Here is a 19,973-nt window from a genome sequence, read left to right on the forward strand (position 1 = left end):
CCTGCGCGTCCGGAGCCTGTGCTCCGCAACGGGAGAGGCCACAGCAGTGAGAGGCCCGCGTACCGCAAAAAAAAAAAAAAAAAAAAAAAAAAAAAAAACCCAACCCAATCCAAAAATGGGCAGAAGACCTAAATAGACATTTCTCCAAAGAAGACATACAGATGGCCAAGAAGCACATGAAAAGCTGCTCAACATCACTCATTATTAGAGAAATGCAAATCAAAACTACAATGAGGTATCACCTCACACCAGTTAGAATGGGCATCATCAGAAAATCTACAAACAACAAATGCTGGAGAGGGTGTGGAGAAAAGGGAACCCTCTCGCACTGTTGGTGGGAATGTAAACTGATACAACCACTATGGAGAACAGTATGGAGGTTCCTTAAAAAACTAAAAATAGTATTACCATATGACCCAGCAATCCCACTACTGGGCATATACCCAGAGAAAGCCATAATTCAAAAAGACACAGGCACCCCAATGTTCATTGCAGCACTGTTTACAATAGCCAGGTCATGGAAGCAACCTAAATGCCCATCGACAGACGAATGGATAAAGAAGATGTGATACATATATACAATGGAATATTACTCAGTCATAAAAACGAACTAAATTGGGTCATTTGTAGAGACGTGGATGGATCTAGAGACTGTCATACAGAGTGAAGTAAGTCAGAAAGAGAAAAACAAATATCGTATATTAACGCATATATGTGGAACCTAGAAAAATGGTACAGATGAACCGGTCTGCAGGGCAGAAATAGATACACAGATGTAGAGAACAAACGTATGGACACCAAGGGGGGAAAGTGGCAGGGGTGGTGGTGGTGGTGTGATGCATGGGGAGATTGGGATTGACATGTATACACTGATATGTATAAAATAGATAACTAATAAGAACCTGCTGTATAAAAAAATAAATTAAATTAAATTAAAAAAACAAAAAACACCCAACCCAACTTTTTGGCCAACCCAGTAGGACCTTGTTGTTTATAGAAGTTATCTTTTATGTAGGACCTTGTTGTTTATAGAAGTTATCTTTTATAACAGATGGCTCACTCACTTGCTTAGAACCCAGCAACCGTTTCCTATTGTACGTGGAAAAAAATCAAACTCATTATCACGGCCAATAATACACAACATAATCTAGCCCTGCCCCCCTGCCTTACCTCACCTCTTACAGCTTCCTCCTTACCTATTCCTCTCTAGTCATGTAGTGGCCTTCTCTCCAGCACTCAAACATGCCAAATTCATTCTACCTAGAATGTTCTTTTAGAACTCATGGCTCCTTCTTGTCATTCATGTTTTACTTTAAATGTCGCCTCCCCGAGTGACATTTAAACGTTTCTCAACCATCTCCTCGCAAGTAGTCCACCAAGCACTCACTATCACTTTATTGTCACTCCCTATCTTCACAGCAGTTCTCTCTATCTGGTATTTATTCTCTGGTTACCATTAATTTGCTTTTTGTTGCCCTACTAGAAAATGCACTACCACGAGAGCACGGTCCTTGTCTTATTTACTACTGGATCCCGAAGGCCTAGACCAGTGTTCTAGAAATACTTACTGAACGAATAAACAAAGAGTTTAAGCAACTGAACCCAAACTAGAACCCATGACTCCTAACTTTTCTCTCAGCAATCACAGTAACAGCAAATCATCTTTCACAGAGTTTTCTCTGATTAGGAAACTAATCTGTGAACACGCTGGGTAGAAGGAGAAAACCCAACCAAATTTAAACACTCAGAACTCATTGCTTAACCAAGACTTGACTGTCATTTTTGTCCCCAGTTAGAAATAAGCAAAGCACTTCACTGGACTGGGTTGGCTGGTATCAAAACTGCCACATTTAAGCAACATCAAAAAGCAGAGGGGGAAAGAACCATGGAAAGGGGGAAATACCTACTATTCCAGAAGGTAAACTTACTGTTTTATTTCGTAATCGAATGATATCAGACACAGAACCAGCCCCACAGTACTCCATCACAATCCACAAGTCTGTGTTCTTAAAATAACTGCCATAATATTTGACTACGTGAGGGCTAGAGAGAGAGACGATACGAGTTAGTGGAACAGCCTTCAAACATCCCTATTGATTCATGCTGTTAAATACGTGAAAATTAATTTCTCAGCTCAAAAGATCAATTATTCATATTTAAGGTTAAAACACGCACCCACTTGATGAGAATGTAAAAAAGTACTGATTTCTGGAGGGCAGTAATATTAGTGCAGAAATTGTGTGGGTCCCTCAACCCAGCATTTGTAAGTCTGCAATTCATCCTAAGAAAAGATTTACAGATATTCAAAAATAGGTAACATCACAGTACTGTCTATAAAAGTGAAAATTCAGATACCATCTAAATGTCTGACATTAGGGAGTTTCTTTAAGAAATGATATATCCAGGGCTTCCCTGGTGGCGCAGTGGTTGAGAGTCCGCCTGCCGATGCAGGGGACACGGGTTCGTGCCCCGGTCCGGGAAGATCCCACATGCCATGGAGCGGCTGGGCCCGTGAGCCATGGCCGCTGAGCCTGCGCGTCCGGAGCCTGTGCTCCACAACGGGAGAGGCCACAACAGTGAGAGGCCCGAGTACCGCAAAAAAAAAAAAAAAAAAAAAAAAAAAGAAATGATATATCCGTTTAATGCAACAACCATGAATCCATGGAAAACATTATAGAAGAATACTTGATAATACGAGATGATATCCTGTTTACCAAAAAACAAACAAACAAAAACGCAGGTTACATAATAGCAAGCATGGTGAAACTCCAAAAACAGATATGGAAGGATAAGTATACCAAGTAGTATTTAACAACGATTCTCTCTCCAAAGAGAAAAGTGGTTTCCTTTCTTTTTTTATTTGCATTTTTCCAAGAAGTCACGTATACTTTGTAACAAGGAAAAAAATAAAATCACACTACAATCTATTGTAAAGGAAAAATATTCAGAATTAGACTTGAAAGTTTGGGTCTTGGGCTTCCCTGGTGGCGCAGTGGTTGAGAGTCCGCCTGCCGATGTAGGGGACACAGGTTCGTGCCCGGGCAGGGAGGATCCCACACGCCGCGGAGCGGCTGGGCCCGTGAGCCATGGCCGCTGGGCCTGTGCGTCCGGAGCCTGTGCTCCGCAGTGGGCGAGGCCACAACAGTGAGAGGCCCGCGTACCGGAAAAAAAAAAAAAGAAAGTTTGGGTCTTGAAGACAGACTTTAGAAAAAAGTCAAAATCCCTTTAAAATGAAATAATCTGTCCTCTGAAGCTACCAGCTTTAGCTAGATCATTATCAGGGCTAAATAATATTGCATAACATAGTAACGGAAGATGCTAAAACCAACTCAGCTGCATTAACTCTCAAAATTTCAAACGCCCCTTCATCCTTGGGAAACATGCCAATGACAAGGACAGCAGGAAAAAAAATACACAAAATGAATATTAATGAAGAAATGGATGAATATACCTCTTAAGATACAGATCACCACAACTGCTCTCCCTTCCCTGAATTTCTATAGTATTTAATGCCTCTACGAGGCAATTACTGTCAGGTACTCACTGCTGGAGTATGTCCTATACAATCTTGTATTGTCGACTAGATTCTCCTGTACATCTATAAGCCTGGCCTGTCCAATTAAAGTCTATAAACTCTAAGAGGACCAGCACTCTGCCCTGTATCTCTTTGTATTTCTTAGCACACAGTAGGCTCTTTGAAGTCCCTCATCTTTAATTAGAGACATTTGCACACCCTGTTTGGAACACAGCTCTTGCACAGTCGATCAAAAGTGGCAAAGTTCCAATCTGCCCACTGGAAAGAGCTCCTGTAATGTATCTTATGCAAGAGGCAAAGAAGAACTGCTACCTCACTCTGGTCCCTCCAATCAAGAAATAGGAGAGTTTTATCCAGTACAGAGTAACCACAAAAGTATAAAGAAAAAAAAAAGGGGGGGAGGGAGGGAGAAGAGAAGTGATTGCATTCACCAGTCTACAAGACTTAAGGGCTCCTGGGCAAAATGCCTAGCAGGTAGCCCCACCTGCCTTAAGGTACAAGCTTTACCAACAGGAGGTACTGAGTTGATCTGCCGGCCAAAAGAGCTTCAGAAAGATGAAGGCAGCCTCAAGCTGCAAGACTTTCTCATTCTCCTTTCAACTCCCTAGAGCTGCCACTGCCCTTTCGTTTGTGTTTCTCGCCAATCTAAACTGAGGAAGCCTGCTCCACCACAGTGACCTCCCATGTTGTCATGGAGCTTCAGGGCAAACCACGTGCTCTTCTGCGGTCGCCTGCTGGCCCGACTTCCTGCTTGCAGCATTTGACAAATCTTAGTTCCTCAAAAATAAAATACTTAACTACTCTCAGCTGGAATCACTTCTTAAAATTGTGAAGGAAGGAACAGAACAGTAATACCTAAATAAGTATTCTCTTTTTATAGGTCCATTTGCTATTCTAAGGTTTCTGGAGCGAAAACCATTTGAATTATCTCGTCTTAGCTGTCTCTGTAGAAATGTTTTCTCAATAGGAAGTAAGAGAGATCATTATCAAAAAAGAAAAAAAGGCTAGCCACCACCACCTTCTGCCTCTTTGCCTCTTCTTCCTAGTTTTGAAAAGGGCTAAACTGAAACAAAACAAAACAATGCAAAAATAGAAACTCTGAAAGTTTAGCTGCTGAAACACAGAAACTTTTTCATCATTTTTTTTTCTGAAAAGAACATTCGTAGTGATGCCACTAAACTCTTCCGTTTGCAAAATATCTAAGTAAATGCAATTCTAGGCGTCAAACTCTAAATAATCACAGCATATTCGAAACCATGTTATCTCCAAAATAACACCAGATGCCTTTACCTGTCACATTGCTGCATTATAGAGATTTCTTTGATTATCTCCTGCAGGTCTGACTCCACAGGAACTTGCTTAATAGCAACAATCTGACCTGTCTCTTTATGAATAGCTTTGTACACGCTGCCATAGGACCTATAATTGGGGGAAGGAGAACATTTACAAAGTCAAAGCAAGCCAAGAGATAAAAAGTGGTAAAACACAAGCAACTCACCATTCTAATTTATATCCCTACATGCCCAAGACATATATACTTAGCTACACTTGCAAAATTGAGATAGCTAAAGTACTTCAGGGAAAAATTGTCCTTAAGAGAACTTACCACAAAATGACATCTTAAAAACTTCACATTTAAATTTTACTGAATGTATTAGTAGGAAATAACAGTGATAGAGTAGCTACCATGTCTGATGTCTGCTAGAAATTGCATCATCTGAGGTTCATCCTTACAAAAAAGGGGGTCATGAAGGGGTCATCATCCCTATTTTACAGGCAAATGTGAAAAGGCTCAGAGAGGTTACATGACTTGCCCAAGGTCACATAAGTGATAAAAAAGCGGTCAGTCCAGGATATGAATCCAGGTCTGTCAGATACAAAGCCTAGATTCTTTCCACATCTGTATTAGGGTACAAAAATGGGGGTCTTGGTTTTCTTGCACTCATTCTAGTACCATGAGGTCTTTTAGTCCTTTCTCCTCTTACTTGTAATAATGCTTAAAACATTAAGGAAACTAAAAATGTAAGACTCTTAAATGCTAGTATCAGGTGAACAGAGCACATACAAATTCTTTTTGCCTTTTGCTCCATCTTCCCTTACGAGTTTATTATCAAGATAACTAAAAGGTTATGTAGCTATTCAATTTGGGGGCTAAAAGAACAGTAGATTTAGAATCTAAGGACCCAGGATTGGAGTCCTACCATCACTACATATCAGCTCTCATTTACAGACATATGATAAACCTTGTGCCTCAATTTTCTCACCTGTAAAATGACAACAATACTACTACAAGACAATTGTGATGGTTAAATGAGATATCATCGTCATCTTGCATAGATTACATTTTCACTGAAATTCTGGATGGCTGTCAGTGAAATAATGAGTAAATTGTCTTTCATACTTCCCCAACACACCTGTTTCTCCCTACTGCCTTAGTGAAAACAAAGATCATAACGGTGCCACCTAATACATCAAAGTAGCTAAGTGCTCTAGCTAACAAAATGATGCTCAAGGATTGTTTCAATGTGAAAGCCACAGAAAACTTTAAAAAAAAATCTATGTAGAGCACACACAAAAAATTTTCCATTCCATCAGAATCCCTTATATTGGCAAAACTAGTATAATGATACTTAAATGTTGCCTAAAATATTTTTTTTTGCCAGGGAAAGGCAACTGCTGACCACGTGTGGAAGATCCAACCACTGACCCTTCTTCCTTGATACGATAACCCCCTGATTTGTGAGGGTGGCAAATGCTTGGTCCCCGGGGCTAAAGCATGGTGGTCCGATTGCAGGATTTCTATCCCCTTCTGCCAGTGACTGAACTAGTAGTAAGCATATGACCTAGTTCCAGCCAATGAAATTTAAGGGGAATTCTTCTGAAGGGTCTCTAGGGAAAACTTTCCTCCCTGGTAAGAGAGAAGCAAACAAGGTGGCCCATTTTCACCTGCCACTTCCTTTCCTGCTTTGGTTACTGTCAGGTGAGGCATGATGCTTGAAACTAACATGGCCGTCTTGAGACTATGAGGATTACACAAATGCTAAACAATTATCAAGCCAGTTAGCCATTCTGGAATCTTTCACCCCCAGATTTTTTGCTACTTAGTTATTAAATGCTCTTATTGGTTAGCCACTGTTAGTTGGGTATTCTGTAACTTCATCCAAAGTTATTCTTGATACCCTAGGTCCCATACATGTAAGAAGGTCTTTATTTCACCCTCACTCTGGAACGAGTTTTTCTGGATATAGAATTCTTTGACAATAGCTTTCCCTCAGCTCTTTTACTGTAGCTTTTCATCTTCTATTGCTGTAAAGAAGTCAGTTGTCGGGCTTCCCCGGTGGCGCAGTGGTTGAGAGTCCACCTGCCGGTGCAGGGGACACGGGTTCGTGCCCCGGCCTGGGAAGATCCCACGTACCGCGGAGCGGCTGGACCCGTGAGCCATGGCCGCAGGCTCCGCAACGGGAGAGGCCACAACAACGAGAGGCCCGCGTACCGCAAAAAAAAAAAAAAGAAGTCAGTTGTCATCAGGTTATCATTTTTCATGGGTAATCTCTCTTTCTGTAGCTTTTCAGATTTCTCTTTATCCTTAACATTCTGTAATTTTACTATAACTAGAAGTTGATTTATTTGGCACTCCATAAGCTTCTTCAATCTGGAGGCTTTATTCAAGTCTGGAAAATTCTTAGTATTATCTCTTTATTTCCTCTCTATTACTTCTAATCTCGTTCTAGGGTTCCTATTGGACCTATATTGGAACTCCTCAATCCATGCTGTCTTCCTAGTTTCCAACACTATATTTTTGTCCTGCATTTTGTGATCAGTCTCACTTCTAGCTTTCAATTCACAACTTCTCTTCAGCTTGTCTAGTTGACTGTTTATCCAATTTATTGGGCTCTAGAACTTCAATTATTGTAGTTTTCATTGTCAAGATTCCCAACTTTTTTTTTCGTGGGGTTGTTCCTGTTAATAATTTCGTGTTCTCCTTTCAAGGATGTTATTCCCTCCTTTTACCTTTTTGAAAATCGTAAACAAACGTTAAATCCTGTTTCAGATGGCTCCATTATTTCTATTTCCTTGGGTGGGAGTTCTCCCACTTGTTAGGTCTGCTGATTATCTCACGGCACTGGATTTCCTTGGATGGGTTTCCTTTTATTTTGAATGATTCTTCTCTACACAGTGCTCACTGTCATGAGTGTTTCATGATGTCAGGATGGTTTCATGGTTCCCCTAGCTCAGTCATCTAGGCTGTACAATTTAAACCAGGTCTTGCACTAGGATTTAGGGGTTTTGCCCCTCAAGATACCATACCTGAATACAGTCCAGGCCCAGTTCCTATAGTCAGACCAGTCCCTCTGCTTTTTCCCCAGGCCACAGGCAAATGATACCACAACTTCATACAGGAAGCCCATCTACAATCTCCCGACAAGGACAAGGCATGCTTTATTCTCCTCTTACTACGACAGCTATCTTTTCTATCCCTGGTCGATAGCTGGCTATGTATCCTTATATTAAAAAAATTTTTTTTCATTTATTATTCTTATATATTTGAAATGGAGAGGTTCCTATGTGCACTTACTCAGCAGTCTTGACCAGAACACCCTCCACGCCTCACTATGCTATCTGGACAGCCAAGAAAACTCCAAGAGCTCATAGGAACAATTAAGATTCATGATTCCACAGATCACTCTTACAGTACAGAGGATTTAGAAGGCTTCAGCAGTCATGCTCCCTTATAGGCAAGTCCCTTAAGACCTAATTCCCTACAACAAAAACTACAGTGATTCAATGAATTTTAACTGGCAGAGAACAAAGATGGTGGGGATGGAAGTGCTTCCCACAAGCTATGCAAGGCAAGGGTCAATGCAGAAACATAGAAATTATACAGTATTTGAGGCCAAATTAACCAGGCATAAGCCTTAATACCACTCACTAGCTATGAAACCATGGGCAAGATGTTTTTGTTATTATCCTATGATTAAAAACTTAAATGAGTCGATGTGTAAAACTTTAAGTATAAGAGGAAAAAAAAAAGGCACTAGGCTCTAATTCAAAACACTTTCCAAGTGCTGTCCATCCATCCTGGTCTGGAGCTTTGGCTCTGCTCTGCCACGGATCCACATGATTTCCTCAAAATGCAGAATAGCTGCAGCCTTGGGAATCCGATACAATCTTTTAGCCAGAGCTCACTTCACAAGGCCCATGTCAGTGAGAGTTCACAATCCATTCATTTTCCAGAACTATTTAGGGATGGCATGGCCATTTGTGTTTAGGGAGGAAGCACAGTTTGGGTTTTCCTTTGGGATTTTGCTCATTAAATGAAGCTTGTTCAGGCTCATTCAGTCGGGATGACAGAAATCCAAGCACTTGTGGTATCATTTAAGAAAACAATATGATGATAACATGGGAAGATCTGAAGTTTTAATTGTTTTCTCTCTGGTGATGTCTTTACAGGGAAATTTCCAAGGTCCTTAATGAAGACATCCATAGATCTAAAACATAATTTAAAATAATCATAATTAGCTTAGTTTCTCCTTATTTTACATTCCTGATCACTCTCTGTCTACAGTATTCTTTTGACATTCCTCAAAACCAAACAACCCAAACAGAGCTCCCTTCAAAAACACCTAAATATACTTTAAGACTTAAGACTTAACTTTGATTCGTCATGATAAGATCTGAAAAAATGCTTCAATTGATATATTTAAAAATAAAATAATAATAGTTGCCATTTAACGAGGTCTTATTAGGTGACAAGCACAGTACTAAGTACTTTAGTCCCATCTCATGAAACACTCAACATAACCCTATGAGGGAGATACAAATATCCCCACTTTATAGTTGAGGCTTGCGAAGCTTCAAAATATTCAGCAGTTTGCTCAAGCTCACTTGTTTATTATGACTAATAAACAGTAGAGCAAGTTTTAACCCAGATATGTCTGACTTCAGAGTCTATGTTCTCACAACTGTACTATACTTTCATTAAAAATGAAAGCAACAAGTTAGTTACATACATATCAACTATGCCTACCACTCTTGATCTTATTCTAAGTATAACCTGCGAACGTGGTTAGATTAAGGGCTTTTAACTCACTGCCCTGAGGAAATACCAAGGATGTCAAGTTAGAGCCGAAAATGGCAGGCAAGAGACACAGAAGGACTGGGTTTTCCCCCCGCCTACCTTTAACAACGCCAAGTCAACTTGTGGTGTCAGATTCATCCTGTACTTGCCTTTTAGCGACGCAGCCGGTGTCATCTTTTACTTCCCTTCTCTGCTTGATTTCTTGCTTGATTCCAAAGAGTATTTTTCCAACTTACAAAAAGATGATGACTAATGTTTTTCACAGGGAGGTAATCCATGAAAACCTATTCCATGTAATCCAGGATTGGGTTTAACATTGCATATCTATATGAGGCATAAGTAACACTAAACTCCAAAATAATCTAATGGCATATAAAAGCTGATTTTAAAGAACAGACGTTAATTTGACATTTTTATAAGTTAACATTTCAGGTCTTCTCTTGAACCAGAAGTACTCCCAAGAGATTTTACAAAATTACACAAACACACACCCACACGTTTATTTGCTTATATATGCATAAACTACCTCTGAAGAACACATAAAAAACTGCTATACTGGTTGCTTCTGGGTGGCTGAGAGATAGAGACAGGAGGCAAATTTTTTGCATTGTAACACTTTTACACTTTTAAAATTGTGAATCATGTGACTTGGTTACCTATTCAGAAATGAACAACAAAAACTTAAGAAAGGGTGTCTCTAATATTTTAATGTCTTGGTCCTTAAGAAAAAGAAATAAACATACAAAGATTAAAAGTATCAATATATGTAAAAGTATAAAAACTTATGCTATAACGTTTATTGTATCAGGACGGCCACTATCTATTACCAAATATCATTTCACCAGTATTTAATAAATTCATTCACAATCTGTGTTTCAAGAAGTCCTCTGGCTCCCAATCTGTAATTCTGGATCTCTTAGGAAAGATGTAAAGGTAGTGACAGTCCTTGACTTATTTACTGTATTTCCCAAAGCTTCATTAACTATTGATAAAATGCTGAATTCCTTTTTTTTTTTTGCTGCTCCGCGTGGCATGCAGGATCTTAGTTCCCTGACCAGGGATGGAACTCGTGCCCCCTGCAGTGGAAGTGTGGAGCCTTAACCACTGGACCGCCAGGGAAGTCCCTTCAGTGTTTTTTTCGTGAAACAAGTTATTGCATATCTCTCAGAAGCTATGAACAGAAAATTACAATATGTCTGATTAATAAAAAAATTTTAAATGAAGTAAAAACTAATTACTGTTATCTGTTAAATAGATAAAAATCACGCAAACCACAGATTTTACAAGAGAGAAAACAATAGATGACCATGGTGTTGAAAAGACCAGGAATCACTAAATCTGTCTATAGAATTAATTGGGGGAAGAGGGAAAGGACATTTCAAGCATTGAATTTATCTCCTACACTACCCAGAGCAGTGGTGATATGCAACATTCCCCTTTCTTTTCCTTAGTTTTCCAAATTATTGCCACAAGAAAGGTTCACATCCTTCTGGTGTTGGGGCAGGAAAAAGACTGGGACCTACTAATCCACCTACATTTTCTGTGTACTCACCCTTCTCCAAGTTTCTCTAAGACATCAAACACTTCTTCTGGTTGTTTAGTTAAACTATCTTCATCTAACTTTTTCAGCTGCCTGTGGAGGAAGAAATTTAAACATAAAATACATTTTACTTGCTAGCAACTAGAATACAAAATGCATTATTTATTTTACAATTAGCATCTTAGGGATTTCTTTACAAAGTCTTCACTGGTAAATGACAATAAAGGCAAGCTAAGAGACCTTTAAGGGAAGCTGAAGGGCTGGTCTATGGACATGTTACACATGTCCTTGGCCACCCTGATCAGCAGAATCAGGACCAGAGGGTGAAGAGCTACCAAGAGGCTGACTTCAGTTCCACAGGAGTAAGAATTTTCTAACAATAAAAGTTGTTACGAAATGGTTTAGACTGCCTTAAGAAGTCCCTAGATTCCCATCACTGGAGCATCTAAACAGAAAATGAGCCCTCATGTGGCTGAAACGTTATAGAGTGGATATAAGCATTAGCTATAACCTTCAGAATCCATTTAAATCTTGAGATTCCACGAATTAAGATGGCCTAACTCTCTGTTCAGAAAAGATGTTTAATGCAAGCTTCGCTATGAACTGAAACATGGTCTTAGACTAGAGGCCAAGGAAGACACAGAAGAGTCTTGCTCTCCATTAGCAAGACTTTGGTACTTCTGTCAAAACACGTGGATTCTGTAGGTATCACAGAAACAGAAAGTGGAGAGTATACACTCAGACGTGACCAAAAGTAAAAAATTACCAGGCAGCTGGGAGTTTCAAATAGTCTCACCAAGACTCTCTTATGGGCAGTTGTATACCTAACTATTTCCCGAAATCAAAGATAGGTGCTGCTCACGACTTCCAGATAATTGGGATTTTTTCTGACTATGACAAACATGGGAGGTTATAAATTAAGAGCAGCGTTTTTAAAAAAAAACTCTGAGACCTCTGAAAATTATTAACAGGCTTAAAGGAGGAGTTTGCTAAGGACTATTTGCGTGTGTGGGTTCTACACAATGGTTTCCTGAAACTACAAAGGACAACAAAGAAAGGAGAGCTCAGGAAATGGTGAAATATGGAAGTAGTCCACTGAAAATTTCTTTGAAAAGAAAAACGTTTAAACTAGCTGGACAATACCAATTTTTACAAGAAAAGACTTGAACAAAAAAAATACACATACACATAAATGTGTACCTTCCTAAAGTGGCAAAACCATGAAAGAAGCCAAAAAAGAGGAAAAAAAAAAAAACCCACACACCTGAACACATCAAGTGTATCCACCAATAAACGCTGATCTCAAAAAGACAATCTTAACAGGATTTTATAAATGTCAAAGACTAGAGAAATGGAGAACTGCTCCAAGTCAGTAACTGCCATAACTTGAAAATTAACAAACACGACCACACCAACCTTTGAAAATCAAAAGGTCCTAAGAATTAAATTCCAATGACATCACAAAAACTCCCAGTTTCAAAACAAGAAGGACTGAAGTGAAATTTCTCTTCAATGTCAGAAGTGAAATTTCTATGAACTCAGAAATTAGAATGAACATCTCATAACCCGGGGGAGGGGGGATGAAGCATTGAATTTATAACTGTTTGAACAATGGACAATACCTCATTTCTCAAGTATAATTACAGTTTTATAAACAGTTCATATAAAGGAAGATCAAATGTGTTCCTTTGAAGTGGTGACTTCGTGGTTTACAAAAAGCAAAACTCACTATTTCAACTATTACAGAGAACACAGCATAACAAAGGAAACGGCCACTGCCATGACAGACAGCTGCAGGCCTCTGATAATACTGTGACAAACTTTATATGAGTGCTCAGATACTTCTTTAAAACAATCTAAGTGGGGTTTTTGTTTGGTTTTGGTCCAGTCTTAAGGGATCTTTTTATCTCTGGTGCCTGAACCCAGAGGTGGTCAATAAGAACATTTGTTAAATGGATTAATGAATGCAATGATGAGAATCATAAACCCTTCTCAGCAATCCTTGTGAGGTTTCAAAACTAAAAAGAATTTCACCCTGAAAAAGTATTACTGTGTTATCGACAAATAAGATTTCTATGGAAAATCTTTTGATAGGGGACTCAATGCTATTTTTTACATGAGTCTTCATGGAAGAAGCACTATAACCAAACAGCCCAACTCTGATGATTCAGCCTTCTCAGCTGTACTTCCCCAGGTCCTAGGTAGTTTCACTGCTTGCTCATAACTCAACAGGCCTGGCCAACACAGCCTCCATGGATCCAACACAGGGGGATGCTCCGCTCCTAAGTCAGATGGCCACGTGGACGGCCAGCATCCCAGAAATGTACTCTATGCATTCCACCACACTATTTGTATCTAATGGCAACTCACTTTTTAAAATCATAAACTCCTACATAAACCGTCAACTTTAATCTATCATCATTCACTTAGTCACACACACAAATGTCAAACTCAAGAACACAAAGAGCACTTCCTGCATTGGGACTGCTTTCCCTTCTTGGAAACACATGCCATCTGAATCTCTGAAAAGACACCTGTATCTTTCCAAACACAAATAAGGGTGTTTATGAAGTAGTTACTCACCGGTTTGGCTAATTTCAGAATTTCTTTCTCCCACCTTAGAACTCTTGTAAGGTCCATTTTATTTATATATACCTATCCCTCTTTCCACACACAGGTTGTTATGGGTTACAACAAATATATAAGATAAATGGATGAAATTTTTTAATGAAAATAAAATTAATGTGTTTCCCTCTCCCAACCCCCTCAAATTCATGTTAAAGTCCTAACACCCAGTACCTCAGAATGTGACTGTATTTAGAGACAGGGCCTTTAAAGAGGTAATTAAGGTAAAAATGAGGTCATATGGGTGGGCCCTAATCCAACATGACTGGTGTCCTCGTAAGATGAGATAAGGACACAGACAGTTACAGAGGGAAGACCACGTGAAGAGAAGCCTCAACAGAAAACAACGCTGCTGCTGATGGCCTGATCTCAGACTTCTAGCCTCCAGAACTGTGAGGAAATAAATTTCTGTTAAGTCGCCCAGTCTGTGAAACTGACACAGCAGGCCTAACAAACTGATACAAATGATAATAAAGTTAATTGGCTGCAAGTCGGGCAGTTCACTAGCTATGGTGAGCAGGAAAGCACCAGTCATTCAAGTACTCAGCCCTCCTGGACAATTTTTTTTGAAATACTGACCAGCAAGTGTTTACTAATACTCCACTTATTTAATCTCAGTGACCTTGAAGATGGTTGAGAATCACACTGTAAGGATAGAAAAGCTTGGAGCAACCTTATAGGTGTTACAGAGTACTTGCCCTCTTCATGAGAGGAGTTGTACTCCTGTATGTTGATTAAAAATTATACGTAATTTGAAAAAGAAAAAAAAAGAATTCAGCCCTGCAATGCTTTTCTCTTGCACATGCAATAAAATTTTTAAAATCCAAAAGGCCCAGGAAATGAGTGTGTCAAAAACCAAAAAGGTTTACTCTTTTGCCCAAGATTATACAGCACAAGGCAAAAGCAGTAACAAAACGCAGATTCCTAATTCTCTTTTCAATTAAACCAGGGTCTCAGGGAAAGAACGAACACGTTTCAGAAGGATTTATAACCAGTGTCCATTTATAATTGGATCTATGGTGCTACGGCATATATCTGCTAACATACACAAGGCCCTGTGAAACAGGGATACTTCCAGAAAGGCATCAGCCAAGAGCACGGACTCTGGACCAGACTGCTTGGATTAAAATCCCAGCTCTGGGGCTTCCCTCGTGGCGCAGTGGTTAAGAATCTGCCTGCCAATGCAGGGGACACGGATTCGAGCCCTGGTCTGGGAAGATCCCAGATGCCACGGAGCAACTAAGCCCGTGTGCCACAACTACTGAGCCTGCGCTCTAGAGCCTGCGTGCCACAACTACTGAAGCCCGCGCGCCTAGAGCCCGTGCTCCACAACAAGAGAAGCTACCGCAACGAGAAGCCTACGCACCGCAACAAAGAGTAGCCCCCGCTCTCCGCAACGAGAGAAAGCCAGTGCGCAGCAACAAAGACCCAACTCAGCCAAAAATTAACTAATTAATTAATTAATTTAAAAAGAAATCTCAGCTCTGTCACTTAGTAACTGTGAGACTTTTGGCTGATCACTAACCTCTCTGTGGGACTTTTGGCTGATCACTAACCTCTCTGTAGAATAGAGATACAGGTGATGGGATTGTTGTGAGAGTCAAATGAGTCAACGATAAGTTGAACCATATGAAACTTCTCTTTTTATAGATCAAAAATGGTCAAATATCAGCAAATTCATATGGTTCAACAAGAGACATGGAAAGCACTGAGAATAGTGTCGGGCACCCAGTAAGTGCTAGATGAGTGCAATAATGATTTTATTTCAGACTCAGCACACTACAGTAGGGTGAGCTGAGTCCATCCCAACCAGCTATTTGCCTTCTGCAGTGTTTGTGCCCTTCAAACAAAGCCAAGGGCGCAGCCCAGGCTGTCGATCCCTTCCCTTCACCTCTCCACTGCCCCGAATTCCCACACACTGAACACTTCCTACTTTAGAGCTCATTCTGCTGCAGGAAGTCAGAGGTCTCTGTGAAACTGAAGCGAACTGTACTGGCACCTCAGTCTCTACTCTCGATTTTTCTCCAGATGTGGCAACGTGAGAGAAGACCCTGGTGTCCACAGAGCAAATCACTGATACAACTGCAACCAACTCAGGGGATTAGACTTTTCAGGATCAGCCACCCCCCAGATCTTGACTTAAAACAATTTCCAGGGAGCAAGAGGATTTGGAGCTGATATAAAACAACACAGACCTGAAAAGGGCACAGTCTGGCCACGTCCAGTGACCCAGACCTACAGCAAAGAAGTCAACATACAGGACTGTGTCTCAACTCTTCTGGACCTCAATTTGCCCGTCCTGAAAATGGTCTCTTATTTCCCTCTCTACCGCCCAGTGTTGGATATGAGGAAAATTTGGAGGACCCTGGATATCAGGGATGAAAGGTGCCATCACCTAGAGTGGGGACACTACCAAAATAATCTTCTTGCATGCTGTCCTCCACGAAGCCTCCCTTGCCAGACCGTCCACCTGCCTTGGCATATCTTCAGCCTCAGGCGCAAAGCTTTTCCCCTCAGCAGATCCTCTCCACTGCACCTCTCGGGTGGGGCTCCCTCCCTTAGAAGGTCTGCCCAGCTCTCCTCTCTGCTTGTTCCCGACCCATCCCTTAGCCAGACCCCTCGTAGGTTCTCATCTGGCTTCAGCATGCTCCCTACCTCAGTGAGTCCCTTCTAGGACAGTCCTCACCCAGTGGCCCCCGCCCTCAGCAGGTGCTCTCCCTAACTTGTCTCCACGTTCCTCAGCAGCTGCTCCCCCCACCTGTCCCCCCACTTCCGCCAGTATGTCCCCCCCAGCAAGCGATCTCTCTAACCAGCCCCACGTTTATCCCCCTCGGCCGGACCCCCACCAGCCAGAGGTCCCTCATTCAGCAGGTGCCCCATCAGCCGGATCGCCCCGCAGGTCCGTCCCCTCCGGGGGCTCGCACACCAGTGTCTCCCCTCCGCCAGTTCCCGCCTTTCCCTCTCCCCCCACCCCCTTCCTCTTGGCCAGCAGCCCCTCACCGGCGCGGCGGGTTCCTAAGCTGCACCGTCTCCATGGCGCTGCCGGCAGCCGCCCAAACCCGCTCACTGCTCCATCCTCCCCCGGGACCTCCTAGATCCCGCCCCGCAGACCCTCCCACACTTCCGCTTTCCGCCCCTACCGGAAGCTGCGCGCGGGGCGGGAGCGGGGCGGGAGCGGGGCGGGGCCGCGAGGTCCGGGCGTGGATCATGTGGTGTGGACCCGAGTCACGTGGAGCGCCGAGGCGCGGACCCGGAACTGCGGAGCATTGGAGCCTCCTCCCGGGGGAGTCCTCCTCAATCAAGTTCGGGACGGCGTCCTTGTCTCTTGCGACACTGTTCACCCAAGACACTCGGTCTCGAGACCAAGAACCCATCTGTGCCTCGGGCCCGGCCCCTCATTTCTCAGACGGAGATACTGAGGCTTCTTGCGAAGCACCGGCTTGATAAGAACTGTGGATTCTTAACCAGCCAAGTTCTACGCGGGAGGTATTTGTGGTTTCCTACCGTTCCTTCCTGGTTGAATTTTTGTTCCAGGTGGAGGCTGGAACGTGCATAACCTCTCATTGGATGTCACAGAGCATCAGCCTGCAAATTGCCGCATCCTTTTAAGAGCCTTACCTTTCAGTCAGTTTGAGGACATAAAAAGAGCTAATGTTTATTAAGCTCTTACCATGTACTTGCTTTCATATATTATCTCATTTAATCCTTATATCAAGCCTGTAACGTTATCTCCAATCTTATCTATTAATTATTTAACACTGCTTATCACATTTGCGGTACTCTACTCATTTAATTAACTCATTTAATATTCTTAAACCCTGTAAGTTAGGTAATATTATTATTCTCGTAAGGCCAGAGAGGTGAAGCTCCCATAGCTAAAAGTATAGGTTTGGGGATTTAAATCCAGATGGATCTGATTCCAGAGCCTGCACCACCAAACTGGACAACCACTTGGACCCTCTGGTTGGGCATGAGAGACAGAGCTTCCTCTCCACTCAGAGATCCAGTTACAGCTGTGGAAGTTCATAAATCCTCAGTTGCCACCACCATCAGCAAGTGTTTAAGAAAGTGGAAGATTCCACCTAATTTACTCATAGAGAAAGTTACCCAAAGCAGCCTATCACTGTTTTTAATTGTCCTGCTTTTCTCAAAGATATGCCATCTACAAAACCTAACACCTAAGCAACCACCTTTCAGGGTCACCCCATATGTTAAAAGCAGAGTAATGGAGCCATTCTCCTGACAGGAGGAAAACATTTACTGAGAATCTACTATGTGCCAGGCACAATTCTAAGCTACCACTTAAGCCTCGAAAAACCCTATGAAGTAAGAATTATACCCATAATTCCTCTGCTTCATGGTGTCAGTCAGCGGCAGTCAGCATTTGGATGAATCCCTGTCCAAAATGGCTCACTCACATGGCTGACAAATTGGTGTTGGTGTTGGCTGGGAGCCCACTTGGTGATCGGGGATGGGGGGGCCAACTCCATTTTTCTTGAGCCTCCTCACAGAGTAAAGGCTGGGTTCTAAAGTATATTTCTGGAAAGAGCCAGGAGGAAGCTGTAATGCCTTTCAATGGCATAGCTTTGGAAGGTACATAATGTCATTTCCCCTGTTGAAGGGGCCCCCAAAGACCCACCCAGTTTCAAGGAGAGTGGACATATGATTCCATCTCTTGATAGGGGAGTGGCAAGGTTTTGGAGGAGCATGGAGAACTGGAAATACTGTTTCAGCCATTTGGGGAAAATACAACTTGCCTCAGGTATACTTGTCTGGTATACCACTTAGAATACATTCAGCCTCAAGCAACTGAAAAAGAAAGAACAATCTAAATGGTGGTTTAAGGCACAGTGGCATTTGTTGGGCTGCACCCCACAGGCCTACAAGGCCTGTGCTTGCCTAGCTTCAAGACCGAAGAAAGAACCTGGAATCAGCAACAGAGACATCAATGGTTTGATGGATGGGGGAGCTTACACGCCTGAAGCAAGGTCCTTGAGTGACACCCCACCGTGTGCAGCTCACAGCAGGCAGGACATAGTGGCAGTCTTTGCTGGGGGGTGGGGGGGATTACCAGTTATAGGGGAATTGATGTCAGATGGGCTCATTAGTTACTAGGGAAACAAGCAGAGGGGCATGCCCCTCACGACCCCTTTGATAAGCCATGATTAGCTGGGGCCTAGGACAAGTACGGAGGAAGGTCGGTCATGTGAGTAGGGTGTAGGTGCAGCGGGCCCTGGTCCGGCAGGGGATGTACAGAGAGCAAGAGAATAGCCATCTTGAGTGGCCTGGCCATACAGCATAGCTTGTTTATAACTAGGAAGTCCAGAAGTCAGCAGTTCTAGGGTTGATTCAGGGGCACAAGCACATCGATTTTATCTTTCCTCTCTGGCCTGATTCAGCATGTTGGCTTTTCATACTTGTGCTTATTGACTCACAATTGCAAAATGGCTGCCACACCTCCAGGTACCATGTCCTTAACCCAACAGAAAAAGCGCAAAAAAGGCTGTTTTGACGTCCTGTGTCTCTATCTTATCAGGGAAGGAAAACTTTCCCATAAGCACCCAGCACACATCCTCCTATCTCCTCACTCGATCAGGGTCACATGCTCACCCCTTGCCCAATCACTGGCAAAAGAATGAGATTATTGTGATTGGTTTACAGAAATCTTGATCCATTTTCTGGGCCAGGAGAATCTCAGGCAAAATTCAGACTGGAAGTAAAAATGGAGGTTGTTAAGTAGATAACCAGTGTGTGTGTGCGCGCGCGCGTGCGTGCGTGCGTGCGTGTGTGTGTCATCCGGTTTTCCCACAACACTGAGTGTTCCTTCTTTGCTCTTGTATGGGGCCTATGCTGGGCTGAGGGGATTTGGGTGGAACAGCCACCCTACCCTCAGACTATTTAAGGTCTGGTTGGGTTATGAGTTTACACAAATAATTACAGTTGACCCTTGAATAACATGGGTTTGAGCTGCATGGGTCCATGCGGATTTTTAAAAATATATATGTACCACAGGGCTTCCCTGGTGGCGCAGTGGTTAGGAATCCACCTCCCAACGCAGGCGACATGGGTTCGAGCCCTGGTCTGGGAAGATCCCACATGCCACGGAGCAACTAAGCCCGTGCACCACAACTACTGAGCCTGTGCTCTAGAGCCCGCGAGCCACAACTACTGAAGCCCGCGCACCTAGAGCCCAT

The 19,973-nt window shown here is 42.4% G+C and overlaps 1 protein-coding gene across 1 annotated transcript in view; it reads right to left on the reverse strand.

The window, feature by feature from the left end:
- STK4 (serine/threonine kinase 4) overlaps positions 1–16,871 on the reverse strand; it is a 98,689-nt gene extending 81,818 nt beyond the window's left edge. The window contains exons 1-4 of the mRNA XM_082645398.1: positions 16,780–16,871; positions 11,167–11,247; positions 4,826–4,954; positions 1,929–2,043 (exon numbers count right to left, since the gene is read on the reverse strand). Coding sequence (XP_082501524.1) covers positions 1,929–2,043; positions 4,826–4,954; positions 11,167–11,247; positions 16,780–16,814 — 360 coding nt within the window. The 5' untranslated portion in view covers positions 16,815–16,871. The remainder of the gene's footprint in view (positions 1–1,928; positions 2,044–4,825; positions 4,955–11,166; positions 11,248–16,779) is intronic.
- Between the last annotated feature and the right edge of the window lie 3,102 nt (positions 16,872–19,973).

The sequence above is a fragment of the Mesoplodon mirus genome, assembly GCF_964341445.2.
Source record: "Mesoplodon mirus genome assembly, chromosome: 15".
NCBI lineage: Eukaryota > Metazoa > Chordata > Mammalia > Artiodactyla > Ziphiidae > Mesoplodon > Mesoplodon mirus.